The sequence below is a fragment of the Mustelus asterias genome, chromosome 11 (genome assembly GCF_964213995.1).
Source record: "Mustelus asterias chromosome 11, sMusAst1.hap1.1, whole genome shotgun sequence".
Classification (NCBI taxonomy): Eukaryota; Metazoa; Chordata; class Chondrichthyes; order Carcharhiniformes; family Triakidae; genus Mustelus; species Mustelus asterias.
In genome coordinates, this window is record NC_135811.1 from 72,023,957 (window position 1) to 72,045,671 (window position 21,715).

A 21,715-nucleotide genomic window follows, 5' to 3' on the forward strand; every position below is an offset into this window, starting at 1 on the left:
ACATATTAATACTGTGCCTACCCACCCAGCATCAAATGGACTAGCCGAGAGAGCTGTCCAAAAAGTCTAGCTGAAAGAAAATTTCAGGATGAACCTTGGAAACCAGAGTCTCTCGATTCGTCCTTAGCTATCGTACCACTCCACATGCAACAACAGGAGTTCCACCAGCGAACCTGCTAATGAGACTAAGCCTCATTTGTTCAAATTTGTCAGGGAGGTTAGAAGCCAATCAAAGTAATCAGAAAATGATCCACACATCACAGCACGATAATTTATGGAAAATGAAGTTGTATATGTGAGAAATTTTGGTAATGGTTCGAGTTGGATCCCCGGAATTATTGCCTCGAAGACCAGATCCTTTCATTCCAAGTAGATACGAGCAGATGGATTGTTTCCAAACACATGAACCATTCGAGCAGAGAGGTGCTCCACTGGTTAGCGTTGCCATCAAGAAATGTTTTTGAACCCATAAGCACTGTAGTACCTGATCGACCGATTATAAACATAACTGATTTGTCCTTGGCGGCAAATATTGATGAACTGCTGATTCCAGAAGAGGTACTTGTTATTGCAATTGTTGTTGACCTGGGGAAGCATCCCTGACAACAGAATCGTGTCACTCGACAAGGATCAAGAAAACTCCTCCAAGACTCAATTTATAATTGTCCAACTCAGGTAGGCAGGGGACAGTGTTGAGCCAATACACTCTGTCTGTGGGAATGACGGCACAGGCTCAAAATCCGGCTCAAAGTCCGGAGGGCGCGATTTGCACTGGGTTCCAGTGTTCCCGGCCCCTTGCCGGCAGAGTGGCATGAAACATGCTGCGGGACGACAGAAAGTTGACTTTAATACATTATAACATATCACTCGCAGGAACTCTTTCCAGATATTGAGCCCGCACGGAATTTTCACGCCGGCGGCATTTACAACAAGTCTACAGAAGCGTGAACCTGACACCTTAACCTCTGAGGGGGATTTTGAAGGTGAGTGCTCAGGCAGCCAGCACCCTCCATGGTGGGCACTGCTCCGGGGGCACTGGAGAGGATTCAGAGGACACGATAGGTTCAACTCAGGGCCGTGGATGGGGGTTTCAGAATCACCATTTCAGGGAGAGGGGTCGGGAGGGGTCATTTGCAGGTCTTCTCCACCCTTCATGTTGGGGCGCCCTTGCTCTAAAGGGGTTGTGAAGGCTGGTATGCAGGCAACGCTTCCCGTGTCCTCTATCCTGGGTTGCGTCCATATCGCAGCTGAGGAAGTGCCCTTTGTTAGTGGGGGCTGGCTAGAGGTTGAGAGAGAAATAGCACTGTCATTCTCACACTGTGGAGATGCCGGCGTTGGACTGGGGTAAGCACAGTAAGAAGTCTCACAACACCAGGTTAAAATCCAATCATTGAACAACTATATGATGTACTGTATACTATATACAAACAATCATTGAAACAACTATATGATGACATCAACAAGTTCCATCCCACCATCAGACTCACCATGGACTACTCTCCGGAATCGGTTGCATTCTTGGACACACGCATCTCCATCAAGGGTGGTCACCTCAGCACTTCACTGTACCGCAAGCCCACGGATAACCTCACGATGCTCCACTTCTCCAGCTTCCACCCTAAACACGTTAAAGAAGCCAACCCCTATGGACAAGCCCTCCGTCTACACAGGATCTGCTCAGATGAGGAGGATCGCAACAGACACCTACAGACGCTGAAAGACGATCTCATAAGAACAGGATATGGCACGCGACTCATCAATCGATGGTTCCAGCATGCCACAGCGAAAAACCGCACCCACCTCCTCAGAAGACAAACATGGGACATGGCAGACAGAGTATCCTTCGTCGTCCAGTACTTCCCCGGAGCAGAGAAGCTACGACATCTTCTCCGGAGCCTTCAACATGTCATCGATGAAGATGAACATCTCGCCAGGGCCATCCCCACACCCCCCATTTCTTGCCTTCAAACAGACCATTGTCCGCAGCAAACCACCCAGCCTTCAGAAGAACAGTGACCACGACACCACACAACCCTGCCACAGCAACCTCTGCAAGACGTGCCGGATCATCGACACGGATGCCATCATCTCACGTGAGAACACCATCCACCAGGTACACAGTACGTACTCTTGCAACTCGGCCAACGTTGTCCAGCTGATACGCTGCAGGAAAGGATGTCCCGAGGCATGGTACATTGGGGAAACCATGCAGACGCTACAACAATGGGTGAATGAACACCGCTCAACAATCACCAGGCAGGAGTGTTCCCTTCCAGTCAGGGAACACTTCAGCAGTCATGGGCCTCTGATCTTCGGGTAAGCGTTCTCCAAGGCGGCCTTCACGACACACGACAACGCAGAATCACTGAGCAGAAACTGACAGCCAAGTTCCACACACATGAGGACGACCTCAACCGGGAGCTTGGGTTCATGTCACACTATCTGTAATCCCCATGACTTGCCTGGGCTTGCAAAATCTCACTAACTGTCCTGGCTGGAGACAATACATACCTCTTTAACTTGTTCTTGGCCCTCTCTCCACTCACATTGTCTGTACCTTTAAGACTTGATTCCCTGTAAAGCCAAATTCCAACCATTATCTTGTAAATTGAGTTTGTGTCTGTATATGCCCTGTTTGTGAACACAAGTCCTCACTCACCTGATGAAGGAGCAGCGCTCTGAAAGCTTGTGCTGCCAAATAAACCTGTTGAACTTTAACCTGGTGTTGTGAGACTTCTTACTATTCTCACACCGCACAGGGATGAGGTGGTGGTTCCCCTAAGCTTGGGGGCATGAACAGACAGGGTGGAGGCTCTGTGGGTGAACAAAGTGAAATTTATTGACAAATATTCAGAACAAGATTGTGACCTTACTGCAGTAGTGCCTAAATTCACCCGTGCCCACTAAGTGCCTACGGTTTCTTAATCTTCCTTACCCTCCCACTACATCTGGGTGTCTCCCCAGGAACCACAGCTGAGCTTAAGGTGGCCTGCTAACTTCCACGCCCTTTTGCCTGAGATGCCTTTGGCTGCCATGCCCTCTAGTCGTTGTGAAACAAGTGCTGGTGAACTGCTAATATATGGAGCACCCCAGTGCTTGCAGTAGTTTAGTTACGCGGTGGGCGAACCAGAGGGAGTGCGCTACTGGAGCGGTGTGAAACCCGTGGGAACTTAATACTAATGAGTCATAAGATTTGGCATTAAAACACACCGGCACCGTTGGTGTGAAACACTCTTGTGTTTCACACCGGATCCATCACTCTGTCATTTTTTGGTAAGATTTCACCCATAATGCTTGGTTAGAATTCAGGACTGAATAAATTAGTTATTGAAGATTGCACAAAGGAGTTAAAGGGGGAGGAATGTGGGAATTCTCCCTTTAAGGGCAACACAGCAGAGTAAGGGTCACCAGGCCTGAGTGACCATTCAGGACTCAGAGTGGGGAATGACCCCAGGGGAGGAATTCTCCCAGGCAGAGGTATTTTAGAGCTTGGTGCAAACATACTGCTTCTATTGAAGATCACTAATGAAGTCTCTGAAAGTGCATCATTACAGAAACTAAACAATTAGAATTAAGAATGCACAAGAGGTCAGAATTAGAGGAGTTGAGGTATCTTAGAGGATGATGGGGTTGGAGGAGATAACAGAAATAGATTGATGCAAAGAGGAATTTGAAAACCAGGATGACAGTTTTAAAATCAAGATGTTGCTTGACCAGAAACCAATGTGGCTCAGTCAACTCAGGTGTTTAAGGGAAACAGAACTTGCTGTCAGTTGGAACACGGTGTCAGAATTTTAGATGTCATTAAGTTTACAGTGGATAGAATGTGGGAGACCAGTCAGGCGTTCACTGAAACAGTCACAGCTAGAGGTATTAAAGGCACGAATGATCGTTTCAGCAGCAGATGAGCTGAATGAAGTCAGGTGATGTTCCACAGGTAGAAATAGGCGCTGTTAGTGATGGTACGACTATAAGGTTGGGAGCTCATCTCAGGATCAAAGGTTGTGAACAGACTGGCTAATCTCTCATTGTTTCAGTGAGGGGGATGGAGTCAACAGCTGAGAATGGGAGGTTGAAGTATGGAATGTTTCAGTCTTCCCAATACTTAATTGGAAGATATTTCTGCCCATCCAGTACTTGATTTACGATAAGCAGCCTGATAATTTAGCAACAGAAGAGGAGCTGAGAGAGGTGGTGTGATGTAGAGCTGGGTATCGATAATGTACATGTGAAAAACTAACACTGCTTTTGGATGATGTTGCTGATGGGCAGCGTGTAGATGAGAAACAGGAGGGGGCCAAAGATTGTTCCCTGGGAGACACCAGAGCTAATGGTGTAGGAATGAGAAGCCATTGCAATTTCCCTGATTAGGATTAGGTAGATAAGAATGGAACCAGCAAGAGCAGTCCCACCCAGCTGAATAATGGTGGAGAGGTGGATGGTGGGATCAACGTGTCAAAGGCTGCAGGAAGGTCAAGGATTAGAGTTTACCTTTACACAGGATGTCATTTGTAACTTTGATAAGAGCTGTTTCTGTGCTGTGACAGGGGGCTTAAGGCAGAGAAAAGGAGATTTAAGAGATGTTCAAAATGATGGGTCGTTCTGACAGGATTGAATGGGAGACAGTATTTCCACTAGCAAGTGGGTTGGATTTAAAGTATTTGGCAAAAGAACTAAAAGGAAAATGAGCTGACTTGGTTTACACGGCGAGTTGTTGGGATCTGGAAAGTGCTGCCTGAAAAAGTGGAGGAAGCAGATTCAATAGTAACTTTCAAAGGGGATCGGACAAATAACTGAAAGATTTTCTGTTATGGGGAATGCAGAGGAGTGGGTCCATTTGAATAAATCTATCAAAGAACTGTGACAGGCGTGATAGAGCAGCTGGCCATCTATTCTATATGATGCTATGAGTGAAGTTTAATTTATACCAGACTCTTGGCCTTTCTGCTCCAGAACAGGTTGCACTGTCTTACAGCTGACCCCAACCATTCCTGTGCCTGAAGTTCTCTGTACTGTAGAACCTGCGGTTGTTGGTAGATTGGTGAAGTTGCACAACTGTGGGTTGGCCCTCAGGAGAGAGCAGCTTGCTAAATGCAACCCCGCCCTGAACATCATTGTGTCTGTGGAAGACTGACAAGTCACAATCTAGGTGGGTAACATTGAACAGAAATTATTTCACTGACAATTACCCACAGACACAAAATATTGTTTCTGTGTTACTCATGTGTATTTTACCCCAAAGGCAGAAAGCTCTTTGAAAGGGCGGATGATTCTATGAGGTAGAAAGACATTATAATGCTATATAAAAATGTCATATTTTATACAATATCTTTCATAACCGCAAGATGTCCCAAAGCCAATGAAATCCTTTTGAAGTGCAGTCACTTGATCTCAGCAGCTGAGTAAGATCACGCAAGCAGAAATTAAATAACTATGAAGATCATTTGTGCCATGTACTGGATAAGGGATGAATATTGTTGCAAGACACTCCTCTGTCTTTCTTTGAAGTAGTGCCAAGAGATCCATCATTCCCACAGGAGAAGGAAGATGACACCTCGGTGCGATGTTTAATCTGAAAGGTGCCACTTCTGACAGTGCATCACTCCTTCAGTGCCAATCTTGTGTTCAAATCTGTGGAGTGGAACCTTTTTGACTCAGAGGAAAGCCTGTCCTATTGGCTGCACATTTGCAGAAATCACAGGACATCACATCTTCGATTTCCTGATACCTGGGGTTGAAAAACCAAGCTGTGTGCAGTCAGCGCAAATTCAAATACTTGTCATTCCTCTTCTTTGATTTGATTTATTATTGTAATATGTATTAGTATATAGTGAAAAGTATTGTTTCTTGCGTGCTATACAGACAAAGCATACTGTTCATAGAGAAGGAAAGGAGAGAGTTCAGAATGTAGTGTTACAGTTATAGCTAGGGTGTAGAGAAAGATCAACTTAATGCAAGGTAAGTTCATTCCAAAGTCTGATGGCAACACGGAAGAAGCTGTTCTTGAGTCGGTTGGTACGTGTCCTCAGACTTTTGTATCTTTTTCCCAAGGGAAGAAGGTGAAAGAGAGAATGTCTGGGGTGCGTGGGGTCCTTGATAATGCTGGCTGCTTTCCTGGGGCAGTGGGAAATGTAGACAGTGTCAATGGATGGGAGGCTGGTTTGAGTGATGGACTGATTTTTGATTTGATTTGATTTATTATTGTCACATGTATTAACATACAGTGAAAAGTATTGTTTCTTGCGCGCTATACGGACAAAACATACCGTTCATAGAGAAGGAAAGAAGAGAGTGCAGAATATAGTGTTACAGTTATAGCTAGGGTGTAGAGAAAGATCAACTTATTGCAAGGTAAGTCCATTCAAAAGTCTGACAGCAGCAGGGAAGAAGCTGTTCTTGAGTTGGTTGGTATGTGACCTCAGACTTTTGCATCTTTTTCACAAAGGAAGAAGGTGGAAGAGAGAATGTCTGGTGCGCGTGGGGTCCTTAATTATGCTGGCTGCTTTGCCGAGGCAGTGGGAAGTGTAGACAGTCAATGGATGGGAAACTGATTTGTGTGATGGATTGGGCTACATTCACTACCTTTTCTAGTTCCTTGCTGTCCTGGGCAGAGCAGGAGCCATACCAAGCTGTGACACAACCAGAAAGAATGCTTTCTATGGTGCATTTGTAAAAGTTGGTGAGAGTCGTAGCTGACATGCCAAATTTCCTTAGTCTTCTGAGAAAGTAGAGGCGTTGGTGGGCTTTCTTAACCATAGTGTCAGCATGGGGGGACCAGGACAGGTTGTTGGTGATCTGGACACCTAAAAACTTGAAGCTCTCGACCCTTTCTACTTTGTCCCCGTTGATGTAGACAGGGGCATGTTCTCTTTTACGCTCCCTGAAGTCGATGACAATCTCCTTCAGTTTGTTGACATTGAGGGAGAGATTATTATTGCCGCACCAGTTCACCAGATTCCCTCACTCATTCCTGTACTTTGTCTCGTCATTGTTTGAGATCTGACCCACTACGGTGGTGTCGTCAGCAAACTTGAAAATCGAATTGGAGGGGAATTTGGCCACACAGTCATAAGTGTATAAGGAGTATAGTACTGGACTTTGTTCATGACCCTTTGTAGTTTATTACGGTCTTGGGCAGAGCAGGAGCCATACCAAGCTGTGATACAACCAGAAAGAATGGTTTCTATGCTGCATCTGTAAAAGTTGGTGAGAGTCATAGCGGACATGCCAAATTTCCTTAGCCTTATGAGAAACTTGGTCAACTTTCTTAACAATGACGTCGGCATTGTGGGGCCCAGGACAGGTTGTTGGTGATCTGGACATCTAAAAACTTGAAGTTCTCGAACATTTCTACTTTATCCCGATTGACGTATACAGGGGTATGTCCGCCACTGAGCTTCCTGAAGTCGATGACTATCTCCTTCGTTTTGTTGACATTGAGGGAGAGATAATTGTCATCACAACAGTTCACTAGATACTCTATCTCTTTCCTGTATTCCGTCTCATCATTGTTTGAGATCCGACCCACTACGGTGGTGTCATCAGCGAACTTGAAAATCGAGTTGGAGGGGAATTTGGCCACACGGTCAAGGTGTATAAGGAGTATAGGAAGGGGCTGAGGATACAGCCTTGTGGGGCACCGATGTTGAGGATGATCATGGAGGAGGTCTTGTTGCCTATCCTTACTGATTGTGGTCTGTGGGTTAGGAAGTTCAGGATCCAATCACAGAAGGAGGTGCCAAGCCCCAGGCCATGGAGTTTGGAGATGGGTTTTGTAGGAATAATGATGTTGAAGGTTGAGCTGTGGTCAATAAATAGGAGTCTGACTTGAAGCAGATAGGGACCTCAGATTGTTGTAAAGAGAGGTTAAAGGTCTCTGATAATTCACCTGCCAGCTGGTCCACGCAGGATCTGAGTGCTCGTCCGGGTACCCCACCCGGACCAGTCGCTTTCCGAGTGTTGACCTTTGAGAAGGCTGTTCTGACGTCTGCAATGGTGACCTCGGATACAGGTTCACCCAGGGCTTCTGAGGCTTTAAAGTTGGAGGGCATGCTTTCGCTGACTTCTCGGTTAAAATGGGCGTAAAATGCATTAAGCTCATTGGGGAGGCATGATGCATTGGTGGCAGTGATTTTATATGCCTTCGTTTTGTAGCCTGTTATGTCTTGCAGACCTTGCCTTGTTGACAGGAGTCCGTGTGGCTAGCCTGGGACTCTAGCTCGGTCCGGTTTTGTCTTTTGGCATCTTTGATGGATCTCCTTAGATTGTATCTGGCTTTTATTGTATAGGTCAGGAATGCTTGACTTGAATGCCTCAGACCTGGACTTCAGCAAGCAATGGATAGGCCTGCTCATCCATGGTTTCAGGTTGGCACACAGTCTTCTACACACTTACTAATGAAGTCACTTATTGTGGTGGCGTACTCGTTCAAGCTGGTCACAGAATTTTTAAATACTGACCAATCTACTGACCCTAAGCAGTCCTGTAGGAGATCATCTGATTCCTCAGACCAACATTGCACAACTTTCTTTCATGGATTCTCCCATTTTGGTTTTTGCTTGTAAGGCAGAAGCAGGAGCACAGCCTTGTGGTCTGATTTGCCAAAGTGTGGGTGGGCAATAGAGCAGTAGGCATGTTTGAAATTTGTGTAGCCATGGTCCAGGATGTTTGGGCCTCTGGTAAAACACGAGACGTGTTGGTGGTATCTTGGTAGGACGCTCTTGAGTTTGGCCTGATTGAAGTTCCCAGCCATGATGAACAAGAACATAATAAGAATATAAGAACTAGGAGCAGGAGTAGGCCATCTGGTCCCTTGAAGCTGCTCTGCCATTCAATAAGATCATGGCTGATCTTTTCGTGGACTCAGCTCCACTTAGCCGCCCGCTCACCGTAACTCTTAATTCCTTTACTGTTCAAAAATGTATCTATCCTTGCCTTAAAACATTCAATGAGGTAGCTTCAACTGCTTCACTGGGCAGGGAATTCCATAGATTCACAACCCTTTGTGTGAAGAAGTTCCTCCTTAACTCAGTCCTAAATCTGCTTCCCCTTATTTTGAGGCTATGCCCCCTAGTTCTAGTTTCACCCGCCAGTGGAAACAACTTCCCTGCTTCTATCTTATCTATTCCCTTCATAATCTTATATGTTTCTATAAGATCTCCCCTCATTCTTCTAAATTCCAATGAGTATAGCCCCAGTCTACTCAGTATCTCCTCATTAGCCAACCCTCTCAACTCCGGAATCAACCTAGTGAATCTCCTCTGCACCCCCTCCAGTGCCAGTATATCCTTTCTCAAGTAAGGAGACCAAAACTGTACACAGTACTCCAGGTGTTGTAGAATTCGTTTTCGGAAGTCGGATCAAACACTGATGAGACACCGGTTTCTCCGAAAACCTTCTTTATTGCATCGGAGGAGAGATCGCAAGACCATGCATATCCAGCATGGGTTCGTGAGTCTCTGTCCGACTTACAAAACAGTTTCAGTTGTACACGACGGAGATACATCCACATACTTCTGTTAGCCAATAAGGGCATAGCTGTATTGTTACATTTTGATTCGATTACTTTCAAGAACAAAAAGCGATAGCCACGTAAAGACGTGGCTATTAAAGTTTCTGATTAGATTACTTTCAAGGACAAAAGGCCAATAGATAAGGCCCTGCCCTCCGAAGCCAGAACTACAATTACCTATCAGCAGTTTCTTTAACGTGATCATTAGTTTCACTTGTCGTCCTTGCCTCAGGCCCTTTCCAAAACCAGTTTATCCCTCAACTGATTACTAGTTATGATCCCAATTTTAACCCTTTCCTCTTCTCAATCTACCTTATACACATTCTCGGTGTGGCCTCACCAGCACTTTATACAGCTGCAACATAACCTCACACTTTTTAAACTCCATCCCTCTAGCAATAAAGGACAAAATTCCATTTGCCTTCTTAATTACCTGCTGCACCTGTAAACCAACTCCTTGAGATTCCTGCACAAGGACACCCAGGTCTCTCTGCACAGCAACATGCTGCAATTTTTTACCATTTAAATAATAGTCCATTTTGCTTTTATTCCTACCAAAATGGATTTACCAACATTGTACTCCATCTGCCAGACCCTTGCCCACTCACTTAGACCTCGGGCCCAAGGCCTCAGGATGTTTAGTTTCAAGGCTATATGTGGATGTGTATATTTCATCCAACTTGGTCTTCATGTCCACTTGGGGTGGGTTGTAAAATGCTGTCAAGATAACAGAGGTGAATTTCCGTGGAAGGTAGTTCTCCAACATCAAGACAATTAAATATTTGGCATAGGGTTCCTGTTTGTTTCAAGTACAAGGACAGCTGTGCTTCTTCAGTGTATACTCAGTGTGAGGTCTTTATTAAACTGCTCTGAGGATGTCTGCCTCCAGAGGCAGCCATGTGGCATAGTCACATGACTATGGCAAGCCGGAGGTGTCAATCAGACTGTTAACATTTCAAAATCCAAACATTCTCTTTTCATGTTGAAAAAAATAGAATAAAATTACACTACAGAAGGAGGCCATTTGGCCCACCGAGTCTGTACTGACCACAATCCCATCCAGGCCCTATTCCCGCAACCCCACGCATTTACCCGTCCAATCCCCCTGACACTAGGGTCAATTTAGCATGGCCAATCAACCTAACCCACACATCTTTGGACAAAGATACAAACATCTCCTTTTTCCGAGCAAAAAAGACACATTTGCATATACCTGTTTGTTGCACCAGTGAATCACGGCACATGCATTGCAGACAGGGTGGAATTTTTTCTTTTTTTTTGTGGAGTGGTGCAGCGGGTTGGAAAAATGTCCTGGAAGCTGTTGGCCCTGAAGGCTGCTTCCGTCACTGTATTCTTCGGAACTTAGTTTAAGACAAAATGTGAAAGGGCGGGGTCCACAACTTCATGTTGGTGTGGCGGTCTCTGATTGAGCTGTTCTGTCAATAACTTAGCTTTGAAAAGAAGGCCGCACTGATAAAATAGAGTTCCCCCCATTGGAATACCCCCCAGCACGGAATCATCACCATTCCACAGATCCTCTGCCTCCCCCAAGGAACCTCACCCCACGGAGTCACCCCCCTGCACAGAACACTGCCCCCACACACAATACCCCACCCACATAACACCCACCCTTGATCACCATCCCCCAAAGAGCCTCCCCTGGCACTGCCCCTGACACTCCCCCTTGCTACATCCCTCAGTGATGGGGGCATTGCCCAAACTGTGTTGGGGGGTAGTGCTAGGAGCAGCACCAGGGGACTGTGTAAGAAGGGAGAGCCAGGGACAGTGCCATGGGGCAGTGCATGACCCACTCCCCCTTTGGGGGGTGTACACACTTGCGCACCTCTGGTGGTTTCTGCTTGCCAGGTGCAAATTCTGAAGGACCTTCATGATTCATGTCGGTGTGAATGGACAATCTAGTGAAGTGGGGGGTGGGGGGGGGGGGGGTGCACTGGAGTAGGGGTGGGTGCACGGTGGTACTGTCAGGCATAAAGGCATAATGATATTTAAATGTATTCAAATAGGGATTTTGACATTCAGTGTTGGGATTTCCGTTATGTTGTTGGCAGAGGCAATGACATTGAGAAAGCTCAATGTGGAAGACATGCTTGTGCCATTTTAATTGCCAGTAGATCCCAGGAGGAGCAAATTGAAGGCAACAGGAGATGGCCACATTCCTCCTGTCCCTTAATGACATTCCATTGTATTAAAAGGGAGTCCGATCAGTCACATCGAGAGCAAGTTCAGCATTCAGCCTTGCATCTTGATGCATCATGATTCACCAGGCCATCATCAAGGTCAGTGATACACCCTGTATGTGCTCACTCTGTGAATTAAAAGTCAACACCATAGCGAGAACATTGTGTACACTAACTTGATGCAGTCCTCACCCCTTTAATGAGAAAGGGCCAATGCGATGAGGACCTGGTTGAAGATATCATCCTCTCATCCAAGTCTTGTCCTTTCTCACTACCACTGAGGAGACACACATGCCGCTAATCCCTCGAGGCTGCTGAGCTGCCCTCACACGATGGTGTGTTGTGAACATAAAGGGTCACAAACGCTTTTGTCTCCTGTTTTGCCCTTTGGTGCCTATGTGAGGCACAGTGGTTAGCACTGCTGTCTCTCAGCGTCAGGGACCTGGGTTCAATTCCGGTCTTGGGCGACTGACTGTGTGGAGCTTGCACATTCTCCCCGTGTCTGCGTGGGTTTCCTCTGAGTGCTCCAGTTCCCTCCCACAGTCCAAAGATGTGCAGGTTAGGTAGATTAGCCATGGTAAATGTTTGGGGTTATGGGGAATGGGGGAGGCGGGGGGAAAGGTCCTTGAAAGGCACTCTATCAGAGAGAGTCGGTGCAGATTTAATGGGCCGAATGGCCTTGTTCTGCACTGTATGGATTCTGTGATGCATTCTTTTGTCTGCTTTTTTAAGCCAGTTAGCTGCTGAATGATGTTGTTAAAGCTGCAGATACAGGTGGAGTCTCCACGAGATATAGGCACATGGATGATGACCAATGAGAGTGATAAGTATTAATCAGAAGAGAAAGCCTCTGCAGAGGAATTATTCATCAGTGAGACAAAATTGCTGCTTTTAATGTGCTGCTCCTTCTTGGGATTGCTACTCTATCACCACGGCAACTATCACAATGTTGCCATTGAGCCTGTGCACATTCTTTGAATCCTTTGGTATTTTGAGGGAGTGATACTAACCTTCTCCTCTCGGACCTGACGTTCTAGAACTATCCATGAATCTTCAGGAATTGAATAATAATCTGAATATTGTTGGGAGCAATGGAGGAGAAAAATATTCCTGTGGCGAACCTTGGGGTGAGCTCAGGACGTACTTGTTTCCTACATTTTGAACATTCTTGCATAGTGGAAATGCAAGTGAGTTGGCAAAGTTGCAGGGGCGAGGAGACGCAAAAAAAGAATATGGATTTAGCCAAGGAAGAGTTTCTATGACGAACTGAGCAGTATGGGTATGACAGCAAGCCTGTCTTCATTAAACACTTAAGAGGAGGAGCATTCAGTAGGGGAGGCGGTGGTGTGGTGGCATTGTTGCTGTACCTAGTAATCCAGAGACCCAGGGTAATGCTCTGGGGTATTGAGTTCAAATCCCACCGTGGCAATTCGAATTCAGTAAAAAATCTGGAATTAAAAGTCTAATGATGGCCATGAAACTATTGTCAATTGTTGTAAAAACCCATCTGATTCACTAACACCCGTTAGGGAAGGGAACCTGTCGTCCTTACCTGGTCTGACTCTTAAATGTCTCTGAAACTCAGTTCAAGGAATTCGTAATGGGCAATAAATGCTGGTCCACCATCTCATGAATGAAGTAAAAAAATTAATCACAGGCTTGGAAATGTGTGTGTACTGGAGGTTCCATGGAGATGTTTAAGAGGGAATTAGATATTATCTGAAAAGGAAGAATGTGCAAGGCTATGAGGAGAAGGTGTGGGAATGGCACTAGGTGAATTGCTCCTTCACAGAGCCAGTACAGACAGGATGCGCTGACTGGCCTCCTTCTGTGCTGTAACCACTCTATGATTCTATGTACTGGATTCACCCCCCGCCCCCCCAACCAGTAGGAATGTAGCCTGGCAGCCGTGCACCTGAAAGAAGCCTGCCATACATCGTAATGTGCTGCCGGCGGGCTAACTACAATGGGACAGCCACCCATCAGTCAACAGGGTGTCCCACCCTCAATACTGACAGAGAATAGGCAAAATTCTCCCAACCCGTCCATGGTGGGTTTGGTGGCAGGTGGGTGTGGTGAATCTAGTGAAATGCAAAAAGTCAGAAACCAATTAGGTAAAATCCTGTGGCAATTCTCCAAATGGTCACCCACTAGCAGGTGACGCAAACCTCATTTGCATCTCATGAATGCTCTTTAAAACAGCTGTCTGCTTGCATCCCATTATCCTTCCAACCTTGTGTCATGCCAGCGGGAATTTACATCAACATCAAAACCAATTGCTAACAAGTCGTGTGCACAAGATGGTCCTCAGTTCATGAGAGAATTCGGGGTGAGTGCAACAACTTGCTGCCACAGTGCTACACTACTCCTGATGCGCTGTTTATCACTCTGCAAGGGTAGACCGGTCCATCTCCATGGACCCTCCTGTGCCACTGAACCAGATACGACTGAAACAGGACTCTGTAAAGGACAGTTAAATATTGCAGGGTATACTATATTTAGAAAGCAATAGCCAATAAGTCCATGTACTTTTTATGCTGTACATGAACTTGCTCCCACACATTTTCATCAGACCCGACTGATGAAATGAGGTGGGGTTTGGTAGTGAGGAAGGCTGCACTAATTAGACATAATGTAATGGCTGTAAATAAAAGGGACATAACTCACAGGATGGAAATAGAATCCAGATGAATTGATATGAATGATAAGAAAGGATCAACATGCTACTGAATGCCTAATCAGGAGGGGGAAATGGAGGAGAAACTGTATCCAAATTTTGAAATAAGCGAAATATTTCAAATAATAGTCATGGGAGATTTCAACAGTCCCTGAATAAATTGGCAAGATGGAAATGAAAAAGGGAAGAGTATTTTTACAATGTGTACAAGACTCCTTTCTTACCCAGTTTGTAAGAATATATAAGAGTAAACATTTGGCGATTGCAGCATAATAAGATTTAAAATAATGACAGCAAAAGACGCAGGCAACATCAAAACCAATTGCTAACAAGTCGTGTGCACAAGATGGTCCTCAGTTCATGAGAGAATTCGGGGTGAGTGCAACAACTTTCTGCCACAGTGCTACACTACTCCTGATGCGCTGTTTATCACTCTGCAAGGGTAGACTGGTCCATCTCCATGGACCCTCCTGTGCCACTGAACCAGATACGACTGATAGATTGATAAAATTGAAATTGAAGAGATGAGAATGGAACTCAGTAAAATGGAAAATAATATTGACAAGGAGATAGAACAAAGGTGGAAAGTATTTAAAAAAAGGCTTCAGTAGAGTTCAGGAGAAATATATTATGTTGAAAGCTGGAAGAAACAAACCAGCAATAAAACGTTATGGATGAATAAAGAGAATATGAGCAACATTAAAACAAAGAAAAAGAAATACACTGAGAACATGGACAATGATGGAAAGTGTGACCAAAGGCATTGCAGAAGGTAGGAAATAAGGAGGAAATCAAAATATACAAACATCTTTCTGTTTACAGACAGGTAAAGTGTGGGGAAATCAGGGAAGTTTCAGTTGACCCCCCCTCCTGTCCGTGACAGATTTGATAGGGCAAACAGAGTGAAGATGTTTCCACTTTTGTGGGAAAGACCAAAACTGGGGGCCATAAATAAGACGATAATGACAGATAAATCAAATAAGGAATTTTTCAGGAGAAACTGCTTTACTCAGAGAGTGTATGGAAGTTAGGCTACAAAAAATTGTGAAAATTAAAGTTCCATAATTATCAAAAAAACTCTGTCAAGTTATGGAAAATGATTATTAGCCAAACAAGGCCTTCAGTGGGGCCTTCAGTAATGCTGTCAGTAAGCCAACACAAGAAAAGCAACTAAATCTAAAAACCCTTGTTCCATAAACACTGCATTCCAAGACTAGGATACAGGATAAAAACAAAGAACAAGTTATCATGACAATTACCAAATAGCAAGATATGAGGACATATACTAATGAAGGATTGGCAGGAGACAGTTTTCTATTGAATGAGAAAGAGCAAAAGGCAATGCTATGATTGGTGGATATGTATGCAATTGAAGTATTAGAAAAAATTGCTCGTTTCTCATTTGCTGTAATTAACTATAACTGCTAAATTTTCTGTATGAATCAACTGAGCACCCGGCAATACGTTTCCTGCCTCGTGGATTCACTTGTGTACAAGTTATTAAAGCTCGAAAATTGAGTACTCTGGGTTTAAGTGTTGTCTGTACCCAAAATCCTCGACAAGTGATGAGGCTGTGCAACTTGTTTCAACATGGAGTAGTTGACTGATCAGCATAGGTTTCAGGAGAAACTACATAAGCACACAAGGGAGAAAGGAATAGAAAGATATACCAGGATGAAAAGCAGTGAGACACTGATGTCCTGTTGGGCTGAATGGCCTGCTTCTGTGGTGTCAATTCAATATAGTTCCATGCATTTGAGGTCTGCTAATGCAAACCATCAGACCATGGATGGGATTTTCTGGCCCTTCCCACCAGTTGGATCTTCCGGTCCCACCGAAGGCGACGTCAACCCCCCCCATCAGTGCCCGTTCCCTGGCGGTGAGACAGGTGAGCCATGCAAAATGCCATAGACAACGTCGGGACTGCAAGATCCAGCTGAAGGCCAAAGCAAGCCACCTCCACCACTGGAATACATGCTGTGGCGGCATTGTGGGGGATAAATCCATTTTTGTATCTGTATGATTATATCATATATGTGTGTGTGTGTGTGTGTTTTCATCTCTGCATGAGTTTATACGGTGCTTCTAACTGCTGTTAGCGCGAGTGGGCGAACACGACCACTTTGGACTCAGAGTCAGGTTCAACAGCGGTACAGCTTTATTAACGTCGATGGAGGTGCAATCAGGACATACAAACAACACTGTCCCGAAAGCACTCTGAAAGCCCGCCGCAATGGGCTGCAGTTATACTCGAACTTTGACATGTTGTATGATTCAAATGTTAATGTTTTGTTTACAGTATTTGACTCTGACCATTCTGTTTGATGTTCTAAGTACAGTATCAATGTTTAGGTATGGTAATCGTTTCTGTCCGATGGGTTTATCAATGGGTGTTTGGCTGATCTCAGGAAGTCTTTTGAGGCTAAGAAGGCTTCCTGATATCACTTGATTAGGTCAGTGGTGCTGATTTGATTAGATGAGTTTCCTTTGGTGCCTCCCTGTCTGGCCCCCTTTTGTGTGTTAGACCTTGTTTGCATTTTAAAAGACCTACTTGTCTGTTCACACTTTGTGCCTGGGTGCTGCTTTGTCCTGTTTCATTTATTTGATTTTATTCTAAGAAATATTTAATCTAAGGAATCACAGAAATTTGTGTCCGCTTACACTGCCTTCCTTTTCATTCAGGTCCTGTGATGTACTGATCTGACCATGCCTGAGTATGAGAACTTGGATGATCGCTGCTCAACAGGAAATGACTCCGTCAAGCCAGGTACAGTCTGAATCCATTCAAATCCCACAACTGGCTAAATGACAAATGATGTGGAGATGCCGGCGTTGGACTGGGGTAAACACAGTAAGAAGTCTCACAACACCAGGTTAAAGTCCAACAGGTTTATCTGATAGCACAAGCCACTAGCTTTCGGAGCGCTGCCCCTTCATCAGGTGAGTGGGAGTTCTGTTCACAAACAGGGCATATAAAAACACAAACTTAATTTACAAAATAATGGTTGGAATGTGAGTCTTTGCAGGTAATCAAGTCTTAAAGGTACAGACAATGTGAGTGGAGAGAGAGTTAAGCACAGGTTAAAGAGATGTGTATTGTCTCCAGCCAGGACAGTTAGTGAGATTCTGCAAGCCCAGGCAAGTCGTGGGTCTTACAGATAGTGTGACATGAACCCAAGATCCCGGTTGAGGCCGTCCTCATGTGTGCGGAACTTGGCTATCAGTCTCTGCTCAGCGACTCTGCGTTGTCGTGTGTCGTGAAGGCTGCCTTGGAGAATGCTTACCCGAAGATCAGAGGCCGAATGCCTGTGACCGCTGAAGTGTTCCCCAACAGGAAGAGAGCACTCTTGCCTGGTGATTGTCGAGCAGCTGGAGACAATACACATCTCTTTAACCTGTGATTAAACCTCTCTCCACTCACACTGTCTGTACCTTTAAGACTTGATTACCTGTAAAGACTCACATTCCAACCATTATTTTGTAAATTGAGTTTTGTGTTTTTATATGCCCTGTTTGTGAACAAAACTCCCACATACCTGATGAAGGGGCAGCGCTCTGAAAGCTAGTGGCTTGTGCTACCAAATAAACCTGTTGGACTTTAACCTGTTGTGAGACTTCTTACAGCAAATGACAAATCCCAGGGTCAGATTTCCCTACCATCTCGTAACCTAATACAAGTTTACACCCAGTAATCAATCAAATACTGAAACTTCAAAACATCATAAAACTTCCTGCCATTCCTCGATGCCCTTAGCAAATAAAAATCTCTTGACCACAGCCATGAAAATTTCACTTGTCGCCCAGCAACCATAAATATTTTCAGGAAATACTTTCAGATACTTTCAAAAATACTTTTTGCATGAAAAGGTGTTTTCTCTCCGAGAAAGCTCTCGTTTGAAGACTGTGTCCCTGCTTTTGGATTTTCCCACCAGAGGAAATAGTTTCTATATACCCTATTGAAGTATTTATAGGCCGGAATTCCCCGACCTCACCCGTGGCTGGGATTCTCCAGTGCCGTAGCTGAGTGCCAAATTCTCCATTCTTGCCAGCAGAGTGACGGGCCGAACAAGATCGGAGAATCCCAGCCCTAATTTACAAGATGATGATTAGATCACCCCTCAACTTTCTAATCTCACTGTAAATTAAGAATCCATTTTCTGCAACCTATCTCCATGATCTAACCCTTTTAGTCTGGTACCAGCAAGCCAGTGAGAACATTCAGTGTAAAGGACTTCCACATCAAATTCAAGTGGTGAGACTCCTAAGTCAAGGCAGATCTTCCATCCATCTCTATATTTTAGAGATTAAATGCCACCCTTTTGGTCTCTACCCCTCCGCACTCGACATAATGAGAGGATCAGAAATTGGCTATGTGGGGAATGCCATACTGTGAGGGCACAGATCAGTTTGCAGCTGTCCAACTGCAGGGAATCTAATTTCAACCAACCCCAAAGGTGTCAAAGTGTGCCAGGGCAGCCCACACTGCTTCAAAATATCATTTTATTCATTTGTTCATTCATGGCAAGGTCCTTATTCATTTTCCGTCCCTCCTGGAACCGCTGCACTAGATGGTGAGATGCAGTGCCATAGTGGTAATGTCACTGGACCACTAGTCTGGACACCCAGGTTAATGCTTTGGAGACATGGGTTCAAATGGAATTTAAATTCAGTTCATAAATTTGGAATTCTCTGTGATGTTGACCATGAAACTATAATTTGATTGGCATAAAAACCTATCTGGTCCACCAATCTCTTTTAGGGAAGGAAATCTGCCATTCTTACCTGTGCCCCTGAGATGTCCTAGAAAATGATTCAGTTCAAGGGTAATTTGTCATCAACAGCTACATAGAATTATAGAACCCGTACAGCGCAGAAGGCCATTCAGCCCATCGAGTCAGCACTGACTCTCTGACAGGGTATCTTCCCCACGCCCTCCCCTCCACCCTATCCCCATAACCCCACACATTTACCGTGGCTAATCCATCTAACCTACATGTCTTTGGACACTGAGGGACAATTTAGCATGGCCAATCTACCTAAGCTGCACATCTTTGGACTGCGGGAGGAAACCAGAGCACCCGGAGGAAATCCATGCAGACACGAGGAGAACGTGCAAACTCCACATAGACAGTCACTCAAGGCTGGAATTGAACCTGGTGCTGTGAGGCAGCAATACTAACCACTGTGCCACCATGCAGCCCAATACATGAAAGAATTTTAAAAAGTTTAAAGTTTATTTACTAGTGTCACAAGTAGGCTTACATTAACATTGCAGTGAAGTTACTGTGAAAATCCCCTAGTAACCACACTGAGGGAGAATTATTTTAGCAATGCCACTTTCACCCCATTTCCATTCATTTTATTTAATTCCGTTTCTTCTTTTCATTCATCCATTTTTATCATCCTTCTTTCTCGCTTCCATTTTTCCACTTCTCCATTCCCACTCTCCATCTAGCCCCGCTGCCCTTTCAGTTCAACTGCCTTAATCATCTGTACCTCTGTTCAGTCATTCACACATTCTGCCCACTTAATGTTTACTTTTAGCACCTTTTTCAGCCTTCTTCATCCTCATTTACACCCCCCCCCACCCCCACCACCACCACAGTATAAATCTCTTCTGATTTTCTTTGCCCTTCGCTCTGACAAAGGGTCATCCAGACTCGAAACATTGGTGCAATTCTCTCTCGATGTGGAGATGCCGGCGTTGGACTGGGGTAAACACAGTAAGAGTTTTAACAACACCAGGTTAAAGTCCAACAAGTTTATTTGGAAGCAAATGCCATTTGCTTTCGGAGCGCTGCTCCTTCGGACGAAGGAGCAGCGCTCCGAAAGCTAATGGCATTTGCTTCCAAATAAACCTGTTGGACTTTAAAACCTGGTGTTGTTAAAACTCTTACTGCAATTCTCTCTCCCCAGATGCTGTCAAACCTGCTGAGATTTTCCAGCATTTTCTGCTTTTGTTGTTTAAGATTGTTAGGCCTAGGCAGGCTCTGGAGAAATTCTGGCTCCCCTGGGTGAAGCAGTTTTACATGTTTCCAGCTTGTGCCCTGTGGCACTGTAATAAACATCGATATTTCAGCTATGAAGCTCAGCAAACATCAGGAATAGATTCATCACTGAGATCTGTAGGCAAGTCTAGAATCAGTAGTAGGTCTCCAGCACTCTCTGTGAGTCACTGCTTCCAGTTCCCTGTGTGGAGAGTAGACACAGTGCTTTGTGTCTCAGTGCACAGCCTGACATTTACATGTTAATTCCTTCAGTAAATAGCAAGCAGGGCGTGACCTCCTTCACTTAGTCAGTGACACATGAAACCCACAGGGAGAGAAAGTTTATGTCTCCATGGTTAGCCCACAACTTAATTATTCATAAAGATAAAAACGAAGGCTGGGGAACAGCTTGTGCGCTGTGCGACCTGTGAACTGTGTAAAGTGTAGTGTATATTCATACCTGAGCTGGGCAGTGAGTAGACACATAATGGTTGTCATGGAGTCACGAGGCTCAGGTAATAATAGCTCACTATGCCTGTGAAAGAGTTGGATACATTGTGCTGTGCATGGGCTAGGATGGCGTTTTTCAACTAGACTTTCCCGTTGTGCAGCTAGATAGGAAGGGGAACGACTATGAGAATAATAATTGAAGAGTCAGTGTGCTTCAATAAACTGCTCATGTTAGCCTACAACAAATTAGAAGAATGTTGGTGGAGATCTCTTAAATCCAGCTGGAAATGTCTGCCTCTTAATTTGTCCCATTTCTGGTTTTGTGGGAGGATTATGAACTGGTGGTAACAATGCAGCCATACATTAGCTGGGGTGATCAAGAAACGATCAGCTCCTGCTCATGGCTATACTGTGGGATGTAGCCAGGTGCTGCTTTGGCTGGATGCATAATTTTCATCTTATCACTGCCTAATTTGCCCAATGAGACCAGACTCACTATAGGGTGACCCCCTTTCTCAATTTTTGAATGAACCAATAGGTGACTGAAGCCCCTGCTCAAAAAAGGCAGGGTCTAATTACTGACCCTGGTTGGATGGATTCTTGGAGATTTTCTTCCCCCATGTGACCTCCCACTTCCAGTCACTCTGGCCAGTCAAACAGCCTCTTCCACATCTCTAAGATTTTAGTACATAAAAATAGGAACATATGAATTAAGAGCAGGAGTAGACCATTCGGCCCCTCTAGCCTGTTCTGCCAATTGATAAAATCAAGGCTGATGATATTGTAGCCTCTACTTTCCTGACTGAAATATTCAGTGACCCAGCTTCCTCTGGCCTCTGGGAAAGAGAATTCCTCAGACTAAATTCTATTAGTTTTAAAATAGTTATGGAAA

The 21,715-nt window shown here is 44.8% G+C and overlaps 1 protein-coding gene across 7 annotated transcripts in view; it reads left to right on the forward strand.

Annotated features, from left to right (window-relative positions):
* Positions 1-21,715, forward strand: part of LOC144500587 (solute carrier family 15 member 1-like) — a 139,550-nt gene that overhangs the window by 7,862 nt on the left and 109,973 nt on the right. For all 7 annotated transcript variants that reach the window (XM_078223741.1, XM_078223746.1, XM_078223739.1 and 4 more), the window contains one exon: positions 17,069-17,153. In XM_078223741.1, the coding sequence (XP_078079867.1) occupies positions 17,093-17,153 (61 nt within the window). In that variant the 5' untranslated portion in view covers positions 17,069-17,092. The remainder of the gene's footprint in view (positions 1-17,068; positions 17,154-21,715) is intronic.